Source organism: Balaenoptera musculus, chromosome 7 (genome assembly GCF_009873245.2).
Source record: "Balaenoptera musculus isolate JJ_BM4_2016_0621 chromosome 7, mBalMus1.pri.v3, whole genome shotgun sequence".
NCBI classification, from domain to species: Eukaryota; Metazoa; Chordata; class Mammalia; order Artiodactyla; family Balaenopteridae; genus Balaenoptera; species Balaenoptera musculus.
This window is the reverse complement of record NC_045791.1, coordinates 2,049,598-2,068,715: the sequence shown is the minus strand read 5'-3', so window position 1 is coordinate 2,068,715 and position 19,118 is coordinate 2,049,598. Positions and strand designations below refer to the sequence as shown.

The following is a 19,118-nucleotide window of genomic DNA, read 5'->3' as shown; positions in this document are numbered from 1 at the left end:
TTATATCTCTAAGATGTCTTAATGTAAGCCTCATGGTAACCACAAAACAAAATCTTCAGTAGATTCACAAACAAGAGAAGGGAATCAACGAATATCACAATGGAAAAATCAGCAGTTCACAAAGGACGGCAGCAAGAGAGAAGGAAAGGTACAAGGGAACTCCAATAAGCCAGAAAACAGTTAATGAGATGGCATTAATAAGTCCTTACCTATCAATAATTACTGGAAGTGTTAAAGGATTGATTTCTCCAATCAAAACACATAGAGTGGCTAGATGGGTTAAAAAATAGAACCTTGGTATATGCTTCCTACAAGAGACTCACTTCAGTTTTAAGGAAACACATACACTCAAAGTGAAGGGATGGAAAAAGATCTTCCTTGCCGGTGGGAACCAAAAGAGAGCAGGAGTAGCTATACTTATATCAGACAAAGTAGACTTTAACCTGAAAACAGTAGCAAAAGACAGAGAAGGTCATTAGACAATAATAAAGTGGTCAATTCATCAAAAATATAACAATCACAAATATATTCACACCCAACATCAGAGCATCTAAATATATTAAGCAGATATTAACAGATCTGAAGGGAAAAATAGACAACAGTACAATAATGGTAAAAGACTTCAATACCCCACTTTCAACAATGGATAGATCATCCAGACGGAAAATCAAGGAAACATGGAACTTGAACCCTATGTTAGAGCCATCTAACATATACAGAACATCCTATCCAACAGCAGCACAGTACACATTCTTCTCAAGTGTGCAGGAAACATTTTCCAGGATAGATCTTACGATAGGTCACAAACAAGTGTTAGCAAATTTAAGAAGATTGAAATCATACCCAGTATCTTTTCCGACCACAGTGGTATGAAACTACAAATCAATAACAGGAGGAAAGCTGGAAAAATCACAAGTATATGGATATTAAATAAACACTCCTGAACAACCAATGTGTCAAAGAAGAAATCAAATGGGATATCCAAAAGTATCTGGAAACCAATGAAAATGGAGACCTAATATATCAAAAGCTATGGGATGCTGCATAAGCAGATCTAAGAGGGAAGTTTACAGCAATAAATGCCTACATTAAGACAAAAGAAAGATATCAAATAAACAACATAATTTTTTACCTCAAGGAACTAGAAAAAGAACAAACTATCCCCAATGTAGGCAGAAAGAAGGAAATAAAAAGCCAAGCAGAAATAAATGAAATAACATCCATTAAAAACAATAGAGATGCTTAACAAAACTAAGAGCTGCTTTTTTTTTTAATAGATAAACAAAATTGAGAAACTTTTAGCTAGACTACCTAAGGAAAAAGAGAGAAGATTCAAATAAAATCAGAAATGAAAGAGGAGACATTACAACTGAACGACAGGCATAGAAAGGATCATGAGACTATGAACAATTCTACACCAACAAATTGGGTAACCTAGGAAAAAACAGATAAATTCCTAGAACATGCAACCTACCATGACTGAATCATGAAGAGGCAGAAAATCTGAACAGGAGAAGATTGAATCAGTAATTTAAAACATCCCAGCAAAGAAAAGTCCAGGAAGAGATGGCTTCACAGGTGAATTCTATCAAATATTTAAAGGAGAATTAATACTGATCCTTCTCAAATCTTCCCAAAAATTGAAGAGGTGGGAATACTTCCAAACTCATTTTACAAGGCCAGCATTACTGTGACACCAAAACCAGACAAGGACACTACAAAAAAGGAAATTACTTACCAATATCACTGATGAATATTGGATGCAAAAATTCTCAACAAAATATTAGCAAACTGAATTCAACAATACACTAGAAAATCATATACCATGATCAAGTGGGGTTTGTACCAGGGATGCAGGGATAGTTCAGTATCCCCAAATCAATCAGTGTGATATACCACATTAACAAAATGAAGGGTAAAAATCATATGATCATCTCAATAGATGCAGAAAAAGCATTTGACAAAATCCAATATCTATTCATGACAAAAACTCTCAACAAACTGGGTACAGGGGGAACATACTGCAACATAATAAAGGTCACATAAGACAATCCCACAGCTAACTTTATACTTAACAGTGAAAAGCCAAAGGCTTTTTCTCTAATATCAGGAACAAGACAAGGATGCCCACTCTTGCCACTTTTATTGAGCATAATACTGGAAGTCCTAGCCAGAGCAAGGCAAGAAAAAGCAATAAAAGGCATCCAAATGGGAAAGGAAGAAGTAAAACTGTCTCTACTAGCAGCTGACATAATATTGTATATAGAAAACCCCAAAGACTCTACCAAAAAACTGTTATAACTGATAAATAAATTCACTGAAGTTGCAAGATACAAAGTCAATGTACAAAAATCAGTTGTGTTTCTACACACTAAGAAAAACAATCAGAAAAAGAAATCAAGAAAACAATCCCATTTACAGTTGCATCAAAAAGAATAAAATAGGGACTTCCCTGGCAGTCCAGTGGTTAAGACTCTGAGCTTCCAGTGCAGAGGGTGTGGGTTCAAACCCTGGTCAGGGAACTAAGATCCTGCATGACACGTGGCGTGGCCAAAAAAATAAATAAATAAAATACCTAGGAATAAATTTAACCAAGAAGGCAAAAGACTTGTACACTGAAAACTATTAACACATTGATGAAAAAAATTGAAGAAGACACAAATAAAGGCAACGATATTCCATTCTTATAGATTGGAAGAATTAATATTGTTAAAATGTCCATACTACCCAGTGCAATCTATGGATTCAGTGCAATCCTATCAAGATTCCAGTAGCATTTTTTCACAGAAATAGAACAAACAATCCTGAAATTTGCATGGATCCATAAAAAACAAAGATAGACAAAGCAATCTTGAGAAAGAACAAAGCTGGAGGCATCAAACTTCCTGAGTTCAAACTATATTGTAAGCTATAGTAATCCAAACAGTATGGTATGTATGTATGTATGTATGTATTTATTTATTTATTTATTTATTTATGGCTACGTTGGGTCTTCGTTGCTGCATGCGGGCTTTCTCTAGCTGCGGCGAGCGGGGGCTACTCTTTATTGCGGTGCGTGGGCTTCTCATTGCGGTGGTTTCTCTTGCTGCTGAGCACAGGCTCTAGGCACGTGGCTCTAGAGGGCACACTCAGTAGTTGTGGTGCACAGGCTTTGTTGCTCTGCGGCATGTGGGATTTTCCCGGACCAGGGATCAAACCAGTGTCCTCTGCATTGGCAGGCAGTTTCTTAACCACTGCGCCACCAGGGAAGTCCCAACAGTATGGTATTGGCATAAAAACAGACACGTAGATCAGTGGAGCAGAATAGAGAACCCAGAAACAAACCCACACGTATATGGTCAATTAATTTAAGACAAAAGTGTCAAGAATATAATGGAGAAACGATAGTCTCTTCCATAAAACTGGTCAGGCCACATGTAAAAGAATTAAGCTGGATCACTATCTTACACTGTACACAAAAATTAACTCAAAACAGATTGAAGAGTTGAACATAAGACCTGAAACTATAAAACTCCTAGAAGAAAAACATAAGGAGTAAGCTCCTTGATATTGGTCTTGGCAATTTTTTTGATCTGGCATCAAAAACAAAGGCAACAAATGCAAAAATAAGTAAGTAGACTACATCAGACCAAAAAGCTTCTACACAGGGACTTCCCTGGTGGTCCAGTGGTTAAGACTTTGCCTACCAATGCAGAGAGTGTGGGTTCGATCCCTGGTCAGGGAGCTAGGGTCCCACATGCCTCACAGCCAAAAAACCAAAACATAAAACAGAAGTAATATTGTAACAAAAATTCAATAAAGACTTTAAAATCAAAAAAAATCTTTTAAAAAATCAGTAAAAAGCTTCTGCACAGCAATGGAAACCATCAACAAAATACAAGGACAATTTATAGGATGAGAAAAAATATGTACAAATCATAGATCCTGGTAAGGGGTTAATCTCCAAATTATATAAAGAAATCTTACAACTCAATAGCAAAAAAAATCACAAACAATCTGATTAAAACATGGGCAGAGGAACTGAGTAAGTATTTTTCCAAAGAAGACATACAGGTGGCCAATAGGTACATGAAAAGACGCACAACATCATTAGTCATGGGGGAAATTCATATCAAAACCACAATGAGATATCACCTCACACCTGTTAGAATGGCTGTCATAAAAAGTAAAGAGATAAGTGTTGGCAAGGGTGTGGAGAAAAGGGAACCCTTGTGCACTCCTTGTGTACTGTTTCCTTCTTCATTCATCTGTCAGTGGACACTTGAGTTGCCTCCACATTTTAGCTATTGTGCATTATGCTGCTATGAACTTGGGTGTACAGATTTCTCTTCAAGACCTTGCTGTCAATTCTACAGCACATTTTTTGTTTGTTTACTATTACTGTAAGTTTATTAAGATAGTTTATTGACTCTCTCTTGGCATTACATTTCTTTCCCCCTCTTTCCATTGCCTTTTATCACACCGCTCCTCACTCCTCCCTCCCACCTCTGCTCTACGCCCCAACCCCTCCAGTGAGGACGCTGCTCCTCTGTGCTGTTGTGGCCCTGGTGCCGACATGTAACTTGTGCCTCCACCTCAGGCCAGCTCTCCAGGTAGATGTGTGATTAGTTCTGTAGATCATTTAACTTAGGGGGTGGCCACCTTTTTCTGTAAAGGCCCAGATGGTAAATATTTCAGGCCTTGTGGACCATGTGGCCTCTGTTGCAGTTGCTCGCCTCTACCATTGTAGTGGAAAGTAGCCAGAGACCAGACTAACTGTGTAGACATGACTGTGTTCCAGTAAGACGTTATTCACAAAAACAGGTGAAGGGCTGGACTGGGCCTTCAGCCATAGTCTGTGGACTCCTGATTTAAGTCAAAGAGATTTTGTATGCTTTTTGTTTAATCTCAGCTCAGAAGGTAGCAGGCTTTAGTTACTGCAGCCCAGGAAAAGTGAGAGGAGAAAGGTTTTGAGCCTAGACAGCTGGTGGATTTCCTGCTGGGGAAGCCTGTTAGGTAGATGGCCCCTATTCCTGCAGCCCTGGGGTTGTCCATTTGCAGCCACAGAGGGGAGGCAAGGACTAGTTCTCCATGAGGAGCATACTCAGGAGGTAAGCAGTCGCCCACATCTTTATCTGGTGTGTCCTTAAATGACACGGTACTCTATTGACCATGTGTCTAGCGTCTCTAAACTGGATGCCCTATCATCTGCCCTGCATGCCTGTGCTGCACACGCCTCGTTCTGGACCGTCCAGTCCCGAGTCACCTTGCCTTGGCTCACATGTCCCTTGGCACGCGCACCTCTCTCCTCGGGAGGAGTTCTCCTGCTCAGGCGTGCGTTTCAAATCTAAACCAACCGATCCAGAGCCCACACCCCAACCACCTCCTTTTTTGGACTCTCACACTCCTGCCCACTACCCACCTGCTCTGATCCCCCAGGACCAAGTCATAGACAGCTAGGGACAGCCCGTGCCCAAGCGCCACTGAGCTCTTCCCGCTGGCCAGTCCTAAACCGCTTGCACTGCCTTACACACCCCTTCCCCCGGAGACCACAGTGAAGTGAAGGCTCTTGCTACAGCCCTCCGCAACCCGCCAGCGCCTCCTGACCAACGCTAGCACTTCCCTGTGCCGTCCTGCATAGGGCGCTACGGCCCTCAGCTCGGAGACTGTGAGCAATAAACTGTCTTTTTCAATGGCAGTTGTTTCCTGATCTGTTGGCCTTGGCATTCCTCAAGTTGTTACACACTCTGTTTTATAGCAGGGCTGTTTAATTTGTACTCTGGTGTAAGACCAAGAGTGGAATAAGAGGTGAGCTGGCCTCGCCGTGCAGGATTACCCTGCCCCTTTCTTCCATATGCATGGCAGCCCTCTCCCCCGGCATAGGCCCACCCATTGTCCCAGGCTGACTCCAGCCCACCTCTTATTCTCGGAGCCGCCCACTCCTCTGTCGCTACCTCTCCGTGCAGCTGTGTGGAGCCCCCCAATTTAACGTCCAGTTCTGTATTATTATATCCTGTGTGGTTTCTTTCAGGGATGTTGCTTATTTTCCCAGCTACACTGCTGGGTCTCCTTGGGGACCAGGCTGTCCAGGGCCAGGGACACAAAGTGCTGTAAGGGAAAGATGGAAGCTTTGACCTCTCCATGGCTTCACCTCTTGTTAGCTTTGTGGCCTTGGGTTCAGTGCTGATCCTTTCTGAGGTTTGGTTTCCTTATCTGTGAAATGAGGATGAATGCAAATAGTCCTGTATATATATTGATATCTGGGTCTGGTGTGCCCTCCCCGTGGATGTTCATGTTCCCTGAGTGCCTTTGGCTTGGACACCAGCAAACTGACAATGGCCAATCCCACGATTTAGAAAAAGCCCAGGTTTCCCCATTCAAATTGTATACTGATGTTATACAGGGAAATAAGAAACACTGTTACCAGTCTTAAGATTACAGATGTTTTATGAGGAATGCTTTTTTTTTTGCATTAAATAAGTAATGTGACCACATTTTAAAAGTTTCCATATTAGAGAAGAGAAAAATAATCACCCATACTCTTTCTACCATAATTCAGTTACTATTAGCATTTTGATGTTTTTTTATTTGTGCATTTTCTCACTTAATTTATTTTAACTTAAGTGTTCTGATCATGAATTACTTGTAATTATTTTAAGGATTTTCATATCCTGCTTTCCTACTTAACATAGTTTCTTTGGACTGTGTACTTTTAAAAATATGGAAGCAATATTTCTATTTTTGATCAATCATAAAACTTATTTTTCTACCCTGGTATATTTCATATCTACTGAAATAATATAATATAGTGGTATGAGTTAAGAGTATCATTATGTACTGGCTATGCATGGAATTGGCATGAAGATCCTATTTGTACGAAATAGCAACTTCAATAAATTCCTAATCTTTGTACACTTAAAAACTAACTTAAAAATAAAATGTGACTGTAAAGAAGATGTAGCTTTAATAACATCTGCAGTTAGAAGAAACAGGTCAAGATAGTTTGATTTAATCATATCTTATTTTAACATTGAAGGTCCATTTTAGCTTCTTACCTTCTGAAAGAAAAGCTCAACATCTTGGGCAAGTTGGGGTGTCTACTAAGCTGTGCGGGTTCTGTCGTGCTGATTATCCACTCCCCGAAATCTGAGAGTGTGACCACTCAGGCCGAGCTGGAGGAGAAGCTGACCAACCCAGGTAACTCAGAGCCATGGTGCCAGAGAGCTTGCCGCCTCCGGCGCAGTTTTCCCGGCGCAGACCTTCCACCCCGCTGTGGTCTGTCCTCCAGGCCCTTGGCTCCTCTTTGCTCACCACTGTCCGCTGCTGCCCCCCGGGGCTGCCCTGCTGCCCTGGCCCCTTTGCTGCCTCCCGGGACCCGGACCTTGTGCACCCGCATCTGTGGTGCAGCAGGAGGCTCCCATTCTGCGGAATCGACCCCAGGCTGCTCCTCTCAGGACCACCATGCGTCCAGGCCTCCATGCTTCCCTCTGAAGGGAAGCTCTCAGAGAGCCGAGGTCTGATTTAATTCATCTTTAGAGCCCCCGCAGAGCCCTGCACTTTTTTTTTTTTTGGTATCTACTTTTGACATAATTTCTTTTTTTTTTTTCATAACTGCAATCACCACCACCCCTGCCCCCTGATGAGAGAAAGCCCAAACTACTGGGCACTCAGGCCCAGCTGCTTTTTCTGAAATAAAGCCTGCGCACTTGCATTCAAGCTACTTCTGATTTTCCCACAAAGACAGCCCACACTTCGGCAGTATTTTACGTTTGCACGTGCTGCTCTCTGCTCCACTACCCCTTGCCCAGTTTATAGGTCAGGCTCCCAGGCAGCTTTCAGCTGTCGTGTCTTCCTGAATCTTCCCCTGCAGCAGAGCTCCATAGTCTTTTTCTTATCCTTGGGGATGAGGGGCTCCCACCACCTGCTTGCTGATACACGTGTCCAGGCTGTTCCCAGCCCTCAGGCCCAGTGCCTGGCACCCCCTTTACAATCTGGGAATGAAATTCATGGAAAATACAACTCCTTGTACATATAATAGCAGTCAACATAATGCCCTAAGAACAGTACTTTGGAACAAAATAGAATGCTCAGGTACAACTATAGGAGAAGACATATTAAAGCCAGCAGACCCCACACCGTGTGTGCTGCGAATCTGGCAGGTGCAAAACAGACCGACATGGAGGTGTTGTGCTATTGACTCAAACACTAAGGATTTTGCCATCAGCAATGCGATCCTCTTTTTTTTTTTTTTTTTTTTTTGGCTCCGCCAGGTGGCCTGCCAGATCTCAGTTCCCTGACCAGGGATTGAACCTGGGCCCCGGCAGTGAAAGCCTGGAATCCTAACCACTAGACAACCAGGGAACTCCCAACAATGGGATCTTCTGAAACGGAGAATAACTCTTGAAGTTCTGAAAAATTCAATGTCTATTAAATCCTTGCCAAATTACTCTGTTTTACACATAAAACAGGTTCTAGGCCCTGATTATTATAAACATTTTCCACTTTCCTGTCCAAGGTGACATTCCGAAGTTGTCAGGAGAACAGGATGATTTTTCATTGTGTGGGACCGTCTGCACATCCCAGGACCCCTGGCCTCTGCCCACTGTGTGCAGCCCCCCAGTGGCTGCAACAGCCAGAAACACCCCTACAGGTTCCCTGCGTGTCCTTTGAGACCCCACGTGACTCTCTTTCTCTCCCACCCCACACATAGGAGCCCTCTCTGCCTAGGGTTTGTTGAGTTGACCATCTTGTGAAATGGTTTTTAAAAAATTCTCAGGACTTCCCTGACAGTCCAGTGGTTGGAACTCTGCACTTCTGCTGCGGGGGCACGGCTTCGATCCCTGGTAGGGGAAGTTGTGCGTGCCGCGCAGTGTGGCCGAAAAGAAAAATCTCAAAGCATCCGTGTTGACTTTTATTGTTATAAAAATGTTACTAATAGAGAGAAGACTTACTTACTGACATGTAATATATAGGCGCTGTGAATGTGTTAATGGTGAAAATGAGGATGGGAATAACTTTTGTGGAACGAGCCCAGGGGCTGTGGTAGAGCACATCCGGGGCGGTAGGGTGTCCCGGTGACAGTGGCGGGGGCGGGCGGCGGAGCGCACGGCGAGGGCTGCGCTGCTCCGCCCCCCGGGTCACCGCGCGCCCTCTCTCTTGCAGTGTTTGTGGGCTATCTGTGCATCGTGCTGCTGACGCTGCTGCTGCTTATCTTCTGGATCGCGCCGGCCCACGGGCCCACCAACATCATGGTCTACATCAGCATCTGCTCCTTGCTGGGGAGTTTCACCGTGCCTTCCACTAAGGGCATTGGGCTGGCAGCCCAAGACATCTTCCACAACAATCCGTCTAGTCAGCGTGCCCTCTGCCTGTGCCTGGCGCTCCTGGCCGTGCTTGGCTGCAGCATCATCGTGCAGTTCAGGTACATCAACAAGGCCCTCGAGTGCTTCGACTCCTCTGTGTTCGGGGCCATCTACTACGTTGTGTTCACCACGCTGGTCTTGCTGGCCTCGGCCATCCTCTTCCGGGAGTGGAGCAACGTGGGTCTGGTGGACTTCCTGGGCATGGCCTGCGGGTTCACCACCGTCTCCGTTGGGATTGTCCTTATACAGGTGTTCAAAGAGTTCAACTTCAACCTTGGGGAGATGAACAAATCTAATATGAAGACAGACTAGGATGTACCAGGGGGTTGGATGGCTTGAGGAACAGGAAATGGATGCGGTCCATTCTGGTCCTGATTTGTTGTGAAGTAGAAGAGACCGTGCATCGCTGGTGTTGGAGTTGCCTGTATATTAACGGATGGGCTGGTGGAGAGTGAGGATACGTTGCTCAGCACTGGGGTGGGGGCCCAGCCTTCTGTACTCTGAAGCTGCTCAGTGGTTGCCTGGGTGTCATCTCTCTCTGATGAGAGGAATCTTATGTTCATTGCCATTAACCTGGAAGCTTTCATGAATACTCTTTGCTTTTAAAACACTTCATCATTATTTAAATAGAATGGGCCTTTTCTGATTAGTCTTTGCAGGGGAACAGATATTCTTACTTAGAAGCTTACTTTGGAAATGGGAGAAATTGTTGTCTTGAAGTCTGACTCTACAGTAAATGTGTCTGTAGTTTTGTTATTTTGCATTAAGCATGTATAACATTCAGGTGTCGGATCCAAATCAGAGGTATATACATTTAATTGGTTTTAATCCTCTGATGTGTTGACTCTCCTACCCCCAACTCCTAGACATTTTAATTGCAAACAGAGAGAGAAGAGTGAATGGAAATGATATACTGTTCCATTTGCAGGATGATTTTCAATAGCTCAGATCAATTTCAGTGCCTTTATTACTTGAACTATTCACTTAATTTGACTATTACTGTGTGTATGTTCTCTTAGATCAGAATAATGCAGCCTCCTTGTTTATACTTTAATATTTCACTCTTCAAAATGTAAATATTCAAAGCAGTTAGAAATTATAGTATATTCATTCACTCACTGGAAGAGAGTCAAGACTAAGGGCACATTGGAGTGAATCGACCCTTTCAGCATGTAGTTGTGGTCGAATTAAAGACAATTGACTAAGTAGCATGAGGTACTTTATTTGCATTCAGTCTAATGTAACTGGGATCCAGTATTACATATATCCATGTTCTCTTTCAGCAAGCATTGTGGCCTTTAAGAAGAAATAAATTATTTAACTTGATAATAAGGCTGTTAAATGAGAGAGTAACTGTTCAATAGCACATATGAGTTCCCTGTAATTCAGGAACAAGTTAAAGGACACAGTTAAGCTTAGGCTATATTCTACAAACTGGAACACACATAGTTCTCAAGAGAATTTCTAGCAAAAATGAAAACAATTTTTAGCCATCTCCCTGTTGTTTGAGACGGCAGAGCACCCTACAGTTCCTCCACCCAAGCTTCTGAAATGCAAAATAGCCATTAATTATTCCAGTATTTGGATCAAAGAGGTCATTTGGCTATCTATAGTAACCTTGCATGTGTATTAAATGGGAACAAAGCACAGAGTGATGCAGATATTCATCAAGATATCATGTACTTCATTTGCAGTGGTTCTCCCACCCCTGCACCGTGCGGCGCGACGGATCTTAGTTCCCTGACCAGGGATCGAACCAGTGCCCGCTGCAGTGGAAGCTTGGAGTCTTAACCACTGGACCACCAGGGAAGTCCCATGTGTACTGTTTTATCTAAATAGGAAGCTATGCCAAGTTGAAAGATGGGATTGGGTAAGGTAGATTTGGTGATACCCAATTAAATAATACCCAATTAAGATTACTAAGGAATGTCAATAGGAAAAAAAAAGTGTGTTTTCAGACAAAAAGAACATTTCTAAAGACCTAAGGGATAGTTCCCTAAAGTGTTGAACAAAGAGACTAAATAAAATGAGGCTAGTTTAACATAGAGAAAAAAACACCTTTATGAATTAAAAGTACATGTTATGCTCATGGGTTGTCAAGTGATCTGTGAACTAACAGCAGCAAGAATATTTAAACATTTTTAAAAATCTTATAGTAACTGATAGTTAATAAATGCTCAAAAAATCCATTACTCTTTTTTTCAGCTCGTGAAGGTTTGTTTTTTATCATCAGTATTTTTAGGAATGCAGGCTTTAATTTATTGAACTGAATTTTCTGAAAGTATAATTCAGGAGTATAAATATACTTTTAGGCATAAAAATAGTTTCTAGGTAAGGAGTATGAGATATTCAAAGAATACATGTGGCTATACAAGTATAGTGAGAAAGTCCATGTGTCATATGGAAATTACCATTGTTTTGTTTACAGTTTACATGTGAAGCTTAGTTTATTTAAATTCATCTATTGATGTTCCTGATTACAGTTAATCCATGATTATTCCATAGATACTTAGAGGTGATATTTTCTGGATTATCTCCCTATGATTTTTTTAGAGTAAAATAGAATCTCAAAGTATTAATAGTTTGTCTCCTCTTGAAGGTGATAAGTTCCCCAACAGTTAGACTCTCCCAAGTTTACATCTGTTCAGCAAATTACCTTCGTAGGATACACAAGTTTCCTTCCAGTGGAACACAGTTCATACCATCCATTGTATTCCAAAAGTGTGACTCTAGCCTGGAAGTAATTGACATGACCAGCAGTCTAACAGCCTAATTTTCAAGTTTAACATAGAGCGTTTAACATCTGACTTATAGTATTTATTTTACAAATTCATGTTTTTATAATTTGGAATTACAAAAAAATATTTAAAGAGTAAAAGCTTTGAAGGGTAGGGCCCAGAATGGGGATAGGTCTTACACTGGTCTTTCCAAAAGTAAATACATATAAAACATTTTCATTATTATGGTATTCTTTGGGTTTTATCTTCAATTGAAGCAAGCCTCCTCTAAAATCATATGTTTGTGATCACAACTTGCAGACTTAGTCTGGATAGATACTTAAATAGGCCATTTCTCTCCTGTCTTACTTGGACAATGCCTTGTTTTCTCATCTGAATCTTTGCATTTAAAAAGATCGCTTCCTGTTCTGCTCAGTGATCAAGTGTAGGGCCTATTAAGGATTCTAACCCAAACCCAGCACGAAGACCACCCTGGGTGTTTTGCTGTTCTGCAGGACTGCTCCAACTCTGCAGAGAAGGATCCGGAGAGAAGGGCAGTCTGCTCCCTGTCCCATGGGTAGCAAGAACTGCCCACGGCTGGACCTTCAGGGGGAATCATCACTCAGATGTCATTATGGTCTTTTCACATTAGAAAGTTAGTGAAATACACTTTGCTGCTCTTGGTTCAGCAATAAGAAATATTCTTTCAAGTCCTACTTCTCAAGCCAATTTGATTTATGCAGTTTTATTTCCAGAGGTTCACTCCAGCTGTAGTAGATTGGTCTTTGGGTTTTTCTTTGGGTGTCACGTCTGATAGAAGAGAGCACTGTTGAAGTACGCAGTCACCTCTCACCTTCCTTCTTCCTCGACGGCTCAGCTCTCTGTAAATACTGCACTCACTTCTAGAGGCCAGTTCCTAGACATCCATAAAGTGCTCAAGATGCACTGTCTACAGGCGTGGATGGGTCCACGGAGACTGAGGTGTTGATCACAGGCCACTGTCGTGCTGCCTGATTCTTGTTGGGAGATGACACCTCTCCTTTCTAAGCTGCTCCACTAACCCAGAAGAGCAGCCTACAGAGCTATGCCCATCACTCTTCTTTGATGCCTACTTGATCCTGACTTAGACTTCCTGGGACTGAGTAGGAACTTGGAAAGAGAAGAAGCTTTAGTTTAGATCTGTTCATGACTGTCTGATTGGCTTCAGTGGTCTGAAGAAGTTGTCCTTACTGTGTCTGACACCACGGAAGTAGTTCACCTATCAAGCAGGATTAGATGGAATCTTGGTGTTCCACCTTCTCAGGGACCAAAAACGTAACATTAACTCCTTAGCATTGACCTTCCTCCCAAGGACATGTCTGTGTTAGTTTTTCATATGTTTTACTCATATTCATAGCTAGAGGTCTGTTAGCTTGAGTTAGGAAGAGAAAAGATCAGTTTGTACACCAGTCACACCATAAAACAGTTTATCATATAAAATACCTCAACTATATGTATTCCTCACTTCCGCCTCACAGTTGAACTGGTGATGAATTTTAAGGTGATTTTTCACATCTGGCCAGATTCTTATACCTCCATCGTATACTTGAAAAGATTAAGAATTTTAGGAATGGGAAAAAGAATTTGGCCCAATATCTACTCATTTATTTTCGTACACATTTCTCACATGCTATTAAATGCAACAAAGAATTATATTTTAAGAAAATGTAACTTTGTGTTACATCAAAAACATATTGTCTAGTGAAATGTTGATATTCAGTAGAACAATGATCATGTAAATAAACATCTATTTCAAATGTACCCAATGTGATAAAAAGCATAGTCTAGGGCCCAGTGCATGAGCCGGGGAGAATTTATTTGTTCTTTTCTCTGTTTTTCCTTGAATTGTGCAACTATAGGTGAGTCACTTAACCTTTCTGTGCCTCAGTTTCTCTACCTCTAAACGGTGGGATGGGTCTCCAAATCTGTGTTAGAGCACTCACATGTTTAGTTTGTGCTGGTAGCCTCAGACCAGAGCGCATGTGCAGGACTCCTTTGGAGCGACGCACCATGCATCCTGTCTGCTCAGGACCATGCTGTAGACACACAGCTTCGAGCACTGAGTAAGCAAAGGAAGCACTGGATGTAAAGTTTGCATGATTCCATGAAGCTTTAATTTTCCTTTTTTTGTTTTAAAAGGCAGGGTTTTATATTTTCTGTTGTAAAATATGGAAATTAAGCAGAGACTTTAAAAACCTGCACTGAGAGATCACATTCTGATGGTGTGATGAGCTTCTCTGACATTCTGCAAAGGTTTATGTTCTGCAGAAGAATCAATGACTTGTGAACCAGATTGATTCTGTCGGCGTTGAATTTGTAATGAATGATGCTGAACTTCCTGCTTCTAAGCGGCTCAATCCTGACCATGAACTACCTGACACCAGGTAAATGTCAGGAACTCCCAAACCACTAGTGCCAAAGGGTCACATTGAAAAGTACAGGATATTTATTTTATTTGTCAGACTATAATAATTTGCTCCCCCCTGCCATGTCAGTGTTTTGCAGTTTGGAAAAATTTAAGGGTACTGTTTTTCAGTAGCATTCCTGAGTGTTTTTGCCTTTTTAAATGATAACTATTACTTTCTTGTAAAATGGAATATAATTGTGAAAGAGAGGAAGAAGACTAGATAAAAAAATGTAAAATGTTGATTGGTTGCATAAAATTTTTTTCATGTAAATGTATCAGGGAAGCTTCCAATTAGCACACACACCCATTTGTCAATGACTAAGACTTGCTTATATTTTGCTTTATAGAAGTAGTCATAGCATGTTGTAATTGCCTTATGTAAATAAAAATGCTATTTATTAAGTTTTCCAATAATATTTATTAATCTGTATGTGTTTTAAAATAAAATAACTTATTTCTAGCTGAACACTCGTTGCTTTTTTGCCCTTTACATGAAATGCGTGTGTGGTCTCAGGTTCCATATCATCCTAATTCCGCAATCAAATGCTTCCCATTTTCTTTGTAGAAACGAATAGCCCAGGTCTCCATCACAATGTAGAAAATGTCCACCCGAGCATATCTTAGGGAGCAAATCCATGATGTGTGAAGGATTCACCATCCAGTGATTACCTTCTGATATAATGAAATGATGGTATTAAAGAAAACCAGCTATATTTTAATAACTTTTACATGTTTTTGAGGTGTATAACATATGTTTTAAACACATGGAAAATATGAGAATCATAACACATTTTAATACTCCAAGTGTCATGAGAAATCTTGTCATTAATCTTTATTAGTGTCCTATAAGTAATTTTATTAAATGAAAAAAATATTTTATTTGAGCAAAAATATTTTTCCTTAGGCTCTATGCAAAAAGATTTGATGACTCACATTTTGATCAATGTATACCTGTATAGGGCTTCCCTAGTGACGCAGTGGTTGAGAATCTGCCTGCCAATGCAGGGGACACGGGTTCGACCCCTGGTCTGGGAAGATCCCACATGCCGCGGAGCAACTAGGCCCGTGAGCCACAACTACTGAGCCTGCGCATCTGGAGCCTGTGCTCTGCAACAAGAGAGGCCGCAATAGTGAGAGGCCCGCACACTGCGATGAAGAGTGGCCCCCACTTGCCGCAAGTAGAGAAAACCCTCGCACAGAAACGAAGACCCAACACAGCCATAAATAAATAAATAAAAAGTATACCTGTGTAGAAGTCAGGAACAAACATTTTAAGAAACCACTAAATGTTTCTATGGATAACGCTTTCCACACAGGTTTTTGGGGTCATGAAATGTATAAGTGCCAAATTCTACAAAAACCTGCCTGGGTTGGTTACTATTAACAAAACTGTTAGTTGTAGCTGCTAGCCAAGCACAATACTGTTGAACGTGAGCTCTGCACCTGGTTCTGAGGAGTATAGAAAATCAGGCATGCTCCCTACCCTTTACTTCCTTTGTTGATGAGTCATGTCCCTGTCAGGTGGCCCTTAGGCATGACATTGTCAGCATCTTTGATGTAATATTAATCATACCATATTTTGAACCTCATATGGTAGGTAGTTTCAAAAAGGCTTTTTGTGTTGGAGAGCTGAGGCACAGTCAAGAAATAAAGAGAAATTAAAAGATACCTCTATCTATATTAGCAGTTCAGAGAAGAGAGGTATTAATTCCAGCTGAAGAAATTTGGAAGAATTGGGATTGGAATTGCACCATGGCAAGCAAGATAGGAGAGATGCCAATCAAGTAACAAACACAAATCCATGTAAAATAGCTGGGATAACAGGCTGGAAGGTGGAGGAAAGGTCAAACTAGGTCATCTGTTAATAAAATGGAATCTTTTTATTTTGGGTGAAGATGTCTGGAGGATCTCAGTGTCCTCCTTCCCCTAATTTGGCATGCTTATTCACTGTATTGGTTTTCTATTGCTGCTCCGACACATTACCACAAACTTTGTGGTTTACAACTACACAAACTTATTATCTTACAGCTGCGGGGGTTAGAAGTCCAACACAAGTTTACCTGGGCTAAGGTCAAGGTGTCGGCAGAATTACATTCCTTTGTGGAGGCTCTAGGGGAGCGTCTTTTCTCCGTCTTTTTCAGTTTCTAGAGGCCTTGCACATTCTTTGGCTTGTTCCCCTTTCTCCACCTTCAAAGCCAACAATGTTGCCTTTCTCTGACTTTTCTCCCATTGTCATATCTCATTCTCTGACTCTGACACTCCTGCTTCCCTCTTACAAGGACCCCTGTGATTATTTTGGGCCCACTTGGACTATCCAGAATTATCTTAAGATCCTTAACGTAATCACACCTGCAAAGTCCCTTTTGCCTGTTAGGTAACATAGTCACAGGTTCTGAGGATTAAGACTGTGGACATCTTTGGGGGGCCATAATTCTGCCTACCAGATTCACTCACCATTTCATCAAGTGAGCCAATTATTAAAAGCCAACTCCTGGCTTTTAATAAATATCCCTAGTGTTATACCCAAATTTGTTTCAAGTTATTACTGTCTTTTTCAGAGAGCTCTCCCCTCTCACTCCAACATTTTTGGAAAATGCCCTACTACGTGTGTAGATCACCTACGGCTAATAGTAAACTTTTAAAATGCTAGAGAATGTCACTATTCACTTTGGAAGGAAAAAGGGCAGATTTACTGATAGGGGGTTGAGCTAAAGAAAAAAAACATTATCTGTAATGCTGTTGTCATGTTTCTGGCTGGCATCTGGTAACAAAACCAAAACAGAGGAGAGTAATTGGAGAACAATTTATACATGAGAAAACAATTTGATTTACTAATACATGATTTTAAAAAATACTATTTTAATAAGGAGTCTTGCCTATACTTCTATAAGAATGACAAAAAGTAGATTTTAACAGTTTTAATTGCTTTGACATGCAATATACTGCACATATATATACAATTTGGAATGTTTTGATGTATGTCATATGATGAAAGCATCACCATGAGCAAAACAGTGAACATACCTATCACTCTCAAAGTTTCTTTTTACTCCATTGTAATCCCTCTGCCCTCCTTGCCCCCTCCACTCCCAACCATTCATCTGCTTTCTGTTGCTACATATTACCAACCATTTCCTAGAATTTTATATAAATGTAATCATTTAGTATATACTCTTTCTTTGGTCTGGCTTCTTTCACTTATCATAATTATTTTGACATTCTGCCATGTTATAGCATGTATCAATAGTTCATTCCCTTTTTTTGCTCAGTAGTATTCCATTATATGGACATACCATAGTTGTTTATCCATTCATCTGTTGATGGACATTTGGATTGTTTCTATTTTTTCATTATTATAAATAAAGCCGCTATTGAATGTTCATTTACATTCACATTACATTCATTTACATTATATCTTTTAATGGTATATGCTTTCATTTCTCTCGGGAAAAATACCCAGGAGTTGAATAGCTGGGTCATATGGTTGTTATATGTTTAATTTTTTAAGAAACTGCCAAACTGTTTTACAAGGAGGTTGTACCATTTTACAATCCTACCAGCAGTGTATGAAAAGGCATTCAACTATTATAAGTTTAAAAATATCTACGATCAATGCTTGAACGCTTCCGGTATATAAGATGTGCAACATCATGTGCTGGAGAAGTTATCTGGGCATTTAAGGAGCTTGCATCACAATTAGCAAGGAATATTATATATACTTATAAAAACAATGCACTGTGCAACATGACAGTAAGTGTCAGGTGTGCGGGGAGTCCAGATAGTGAATGTGAGGTGAGTCTGTGAGCTACAATGATGAGAGAAGGATGATTAGGTAAGGCAGGGTTTCGCTGGGATGATCAGAATACTGGCAGAAAAGAGCTGCAGGCAAATTTGTTAGGTTAAGTCAACATAATTTCTAAGCATTCTTGTTCATATGAACCAACCGCTACTTTCATTACAGCCATATGCCTCCTAGATGTAAAAAGAGTGACTTAATACAAGATTCCTTTATTCTTTCTCGTATGTCTATGGGTCAACAGCACAGTTTTGTGGACCTCAACCAGCTCGGCTCAATGTCTGGTCTCTGGGTCAGCTAGGTGGCTTTGCAAGTTGCTCTGCTGCACCTGGTCTCCTCCTCCAGCAAACTAGTCCAGGCTTCTTCTCATCATGATTTACGCTGGGAACCACCACGTTTTCTTGGCCAAAGACAGTCCCAAGGCCAAGGCCAAGGCCAAGGCTGGAGTGGAACTGCAAAGCCACTCTGCAAAATGGGTGGGCACATGGATGAGTAGAGAATCAGAGCCATTTGTATCAATCTACCACATCATCAGAGACCAGCTTGCCAGCTATCAATAGTCAATGTAATTCCTAATTTGACCATGTCATCTAGCTAGAATTCAGCTGAGACCAAAAAGGTAAGCAAAAAAGTTCCTCTGGAGCCAGTTCTAAAAAGCACATCTGTCTGCTTGCCAAGCTTACAGATTAAATTAGAAGGTGCATAGTTAACCAAAACCAGACTGGTCAGGGGCTTTGCAGTCTAGAACGTTAACAGTCCAGTTTGAAAGGAGCAAATTATATCTGGCATTTTCTGGCTAAATAAACAGACTTCATTTT

General features: G+C 41.0%; 1 protein-coding gene across 3 annotated transcripts in view; it reads left to right on the top strand.

Moving 5' to 3' along the window:
• NIPA1 (NIPA magnesium transporter 1) overlaps positions 1 to 14,915 on the top strand; it is a 41,668-nt gene extending 26,753 nt beyond the window's left edge. For 2 of the 3 annotated variants that reach the window (XM_036858837.1, XM_036858838.1), the window contains 2 exons: positions 7,016 to 7,176; positions 9,142 to 10,549. In XM_036858837.1, the coding sequence (XP_036714732.1) occupies positions 7,016 to 7,176; positions 9,142 to 9,653 (673 nt within the window). In that variant the 3' untranslated portion in view covers positions 9,654 to 10,549. Of the gene's footprint in view, positions 1 to 7,015; positions 7,177 to 9,141; positions 10,550 to 11,035 lie in introns of those variants that run through there. The other variant, XM_036858839.1, reaches the window with a different exon arrangement.
• The last annotated feature ends 4,203 nt before the right edge of the window (positions 14,916 to 19,118 follow it).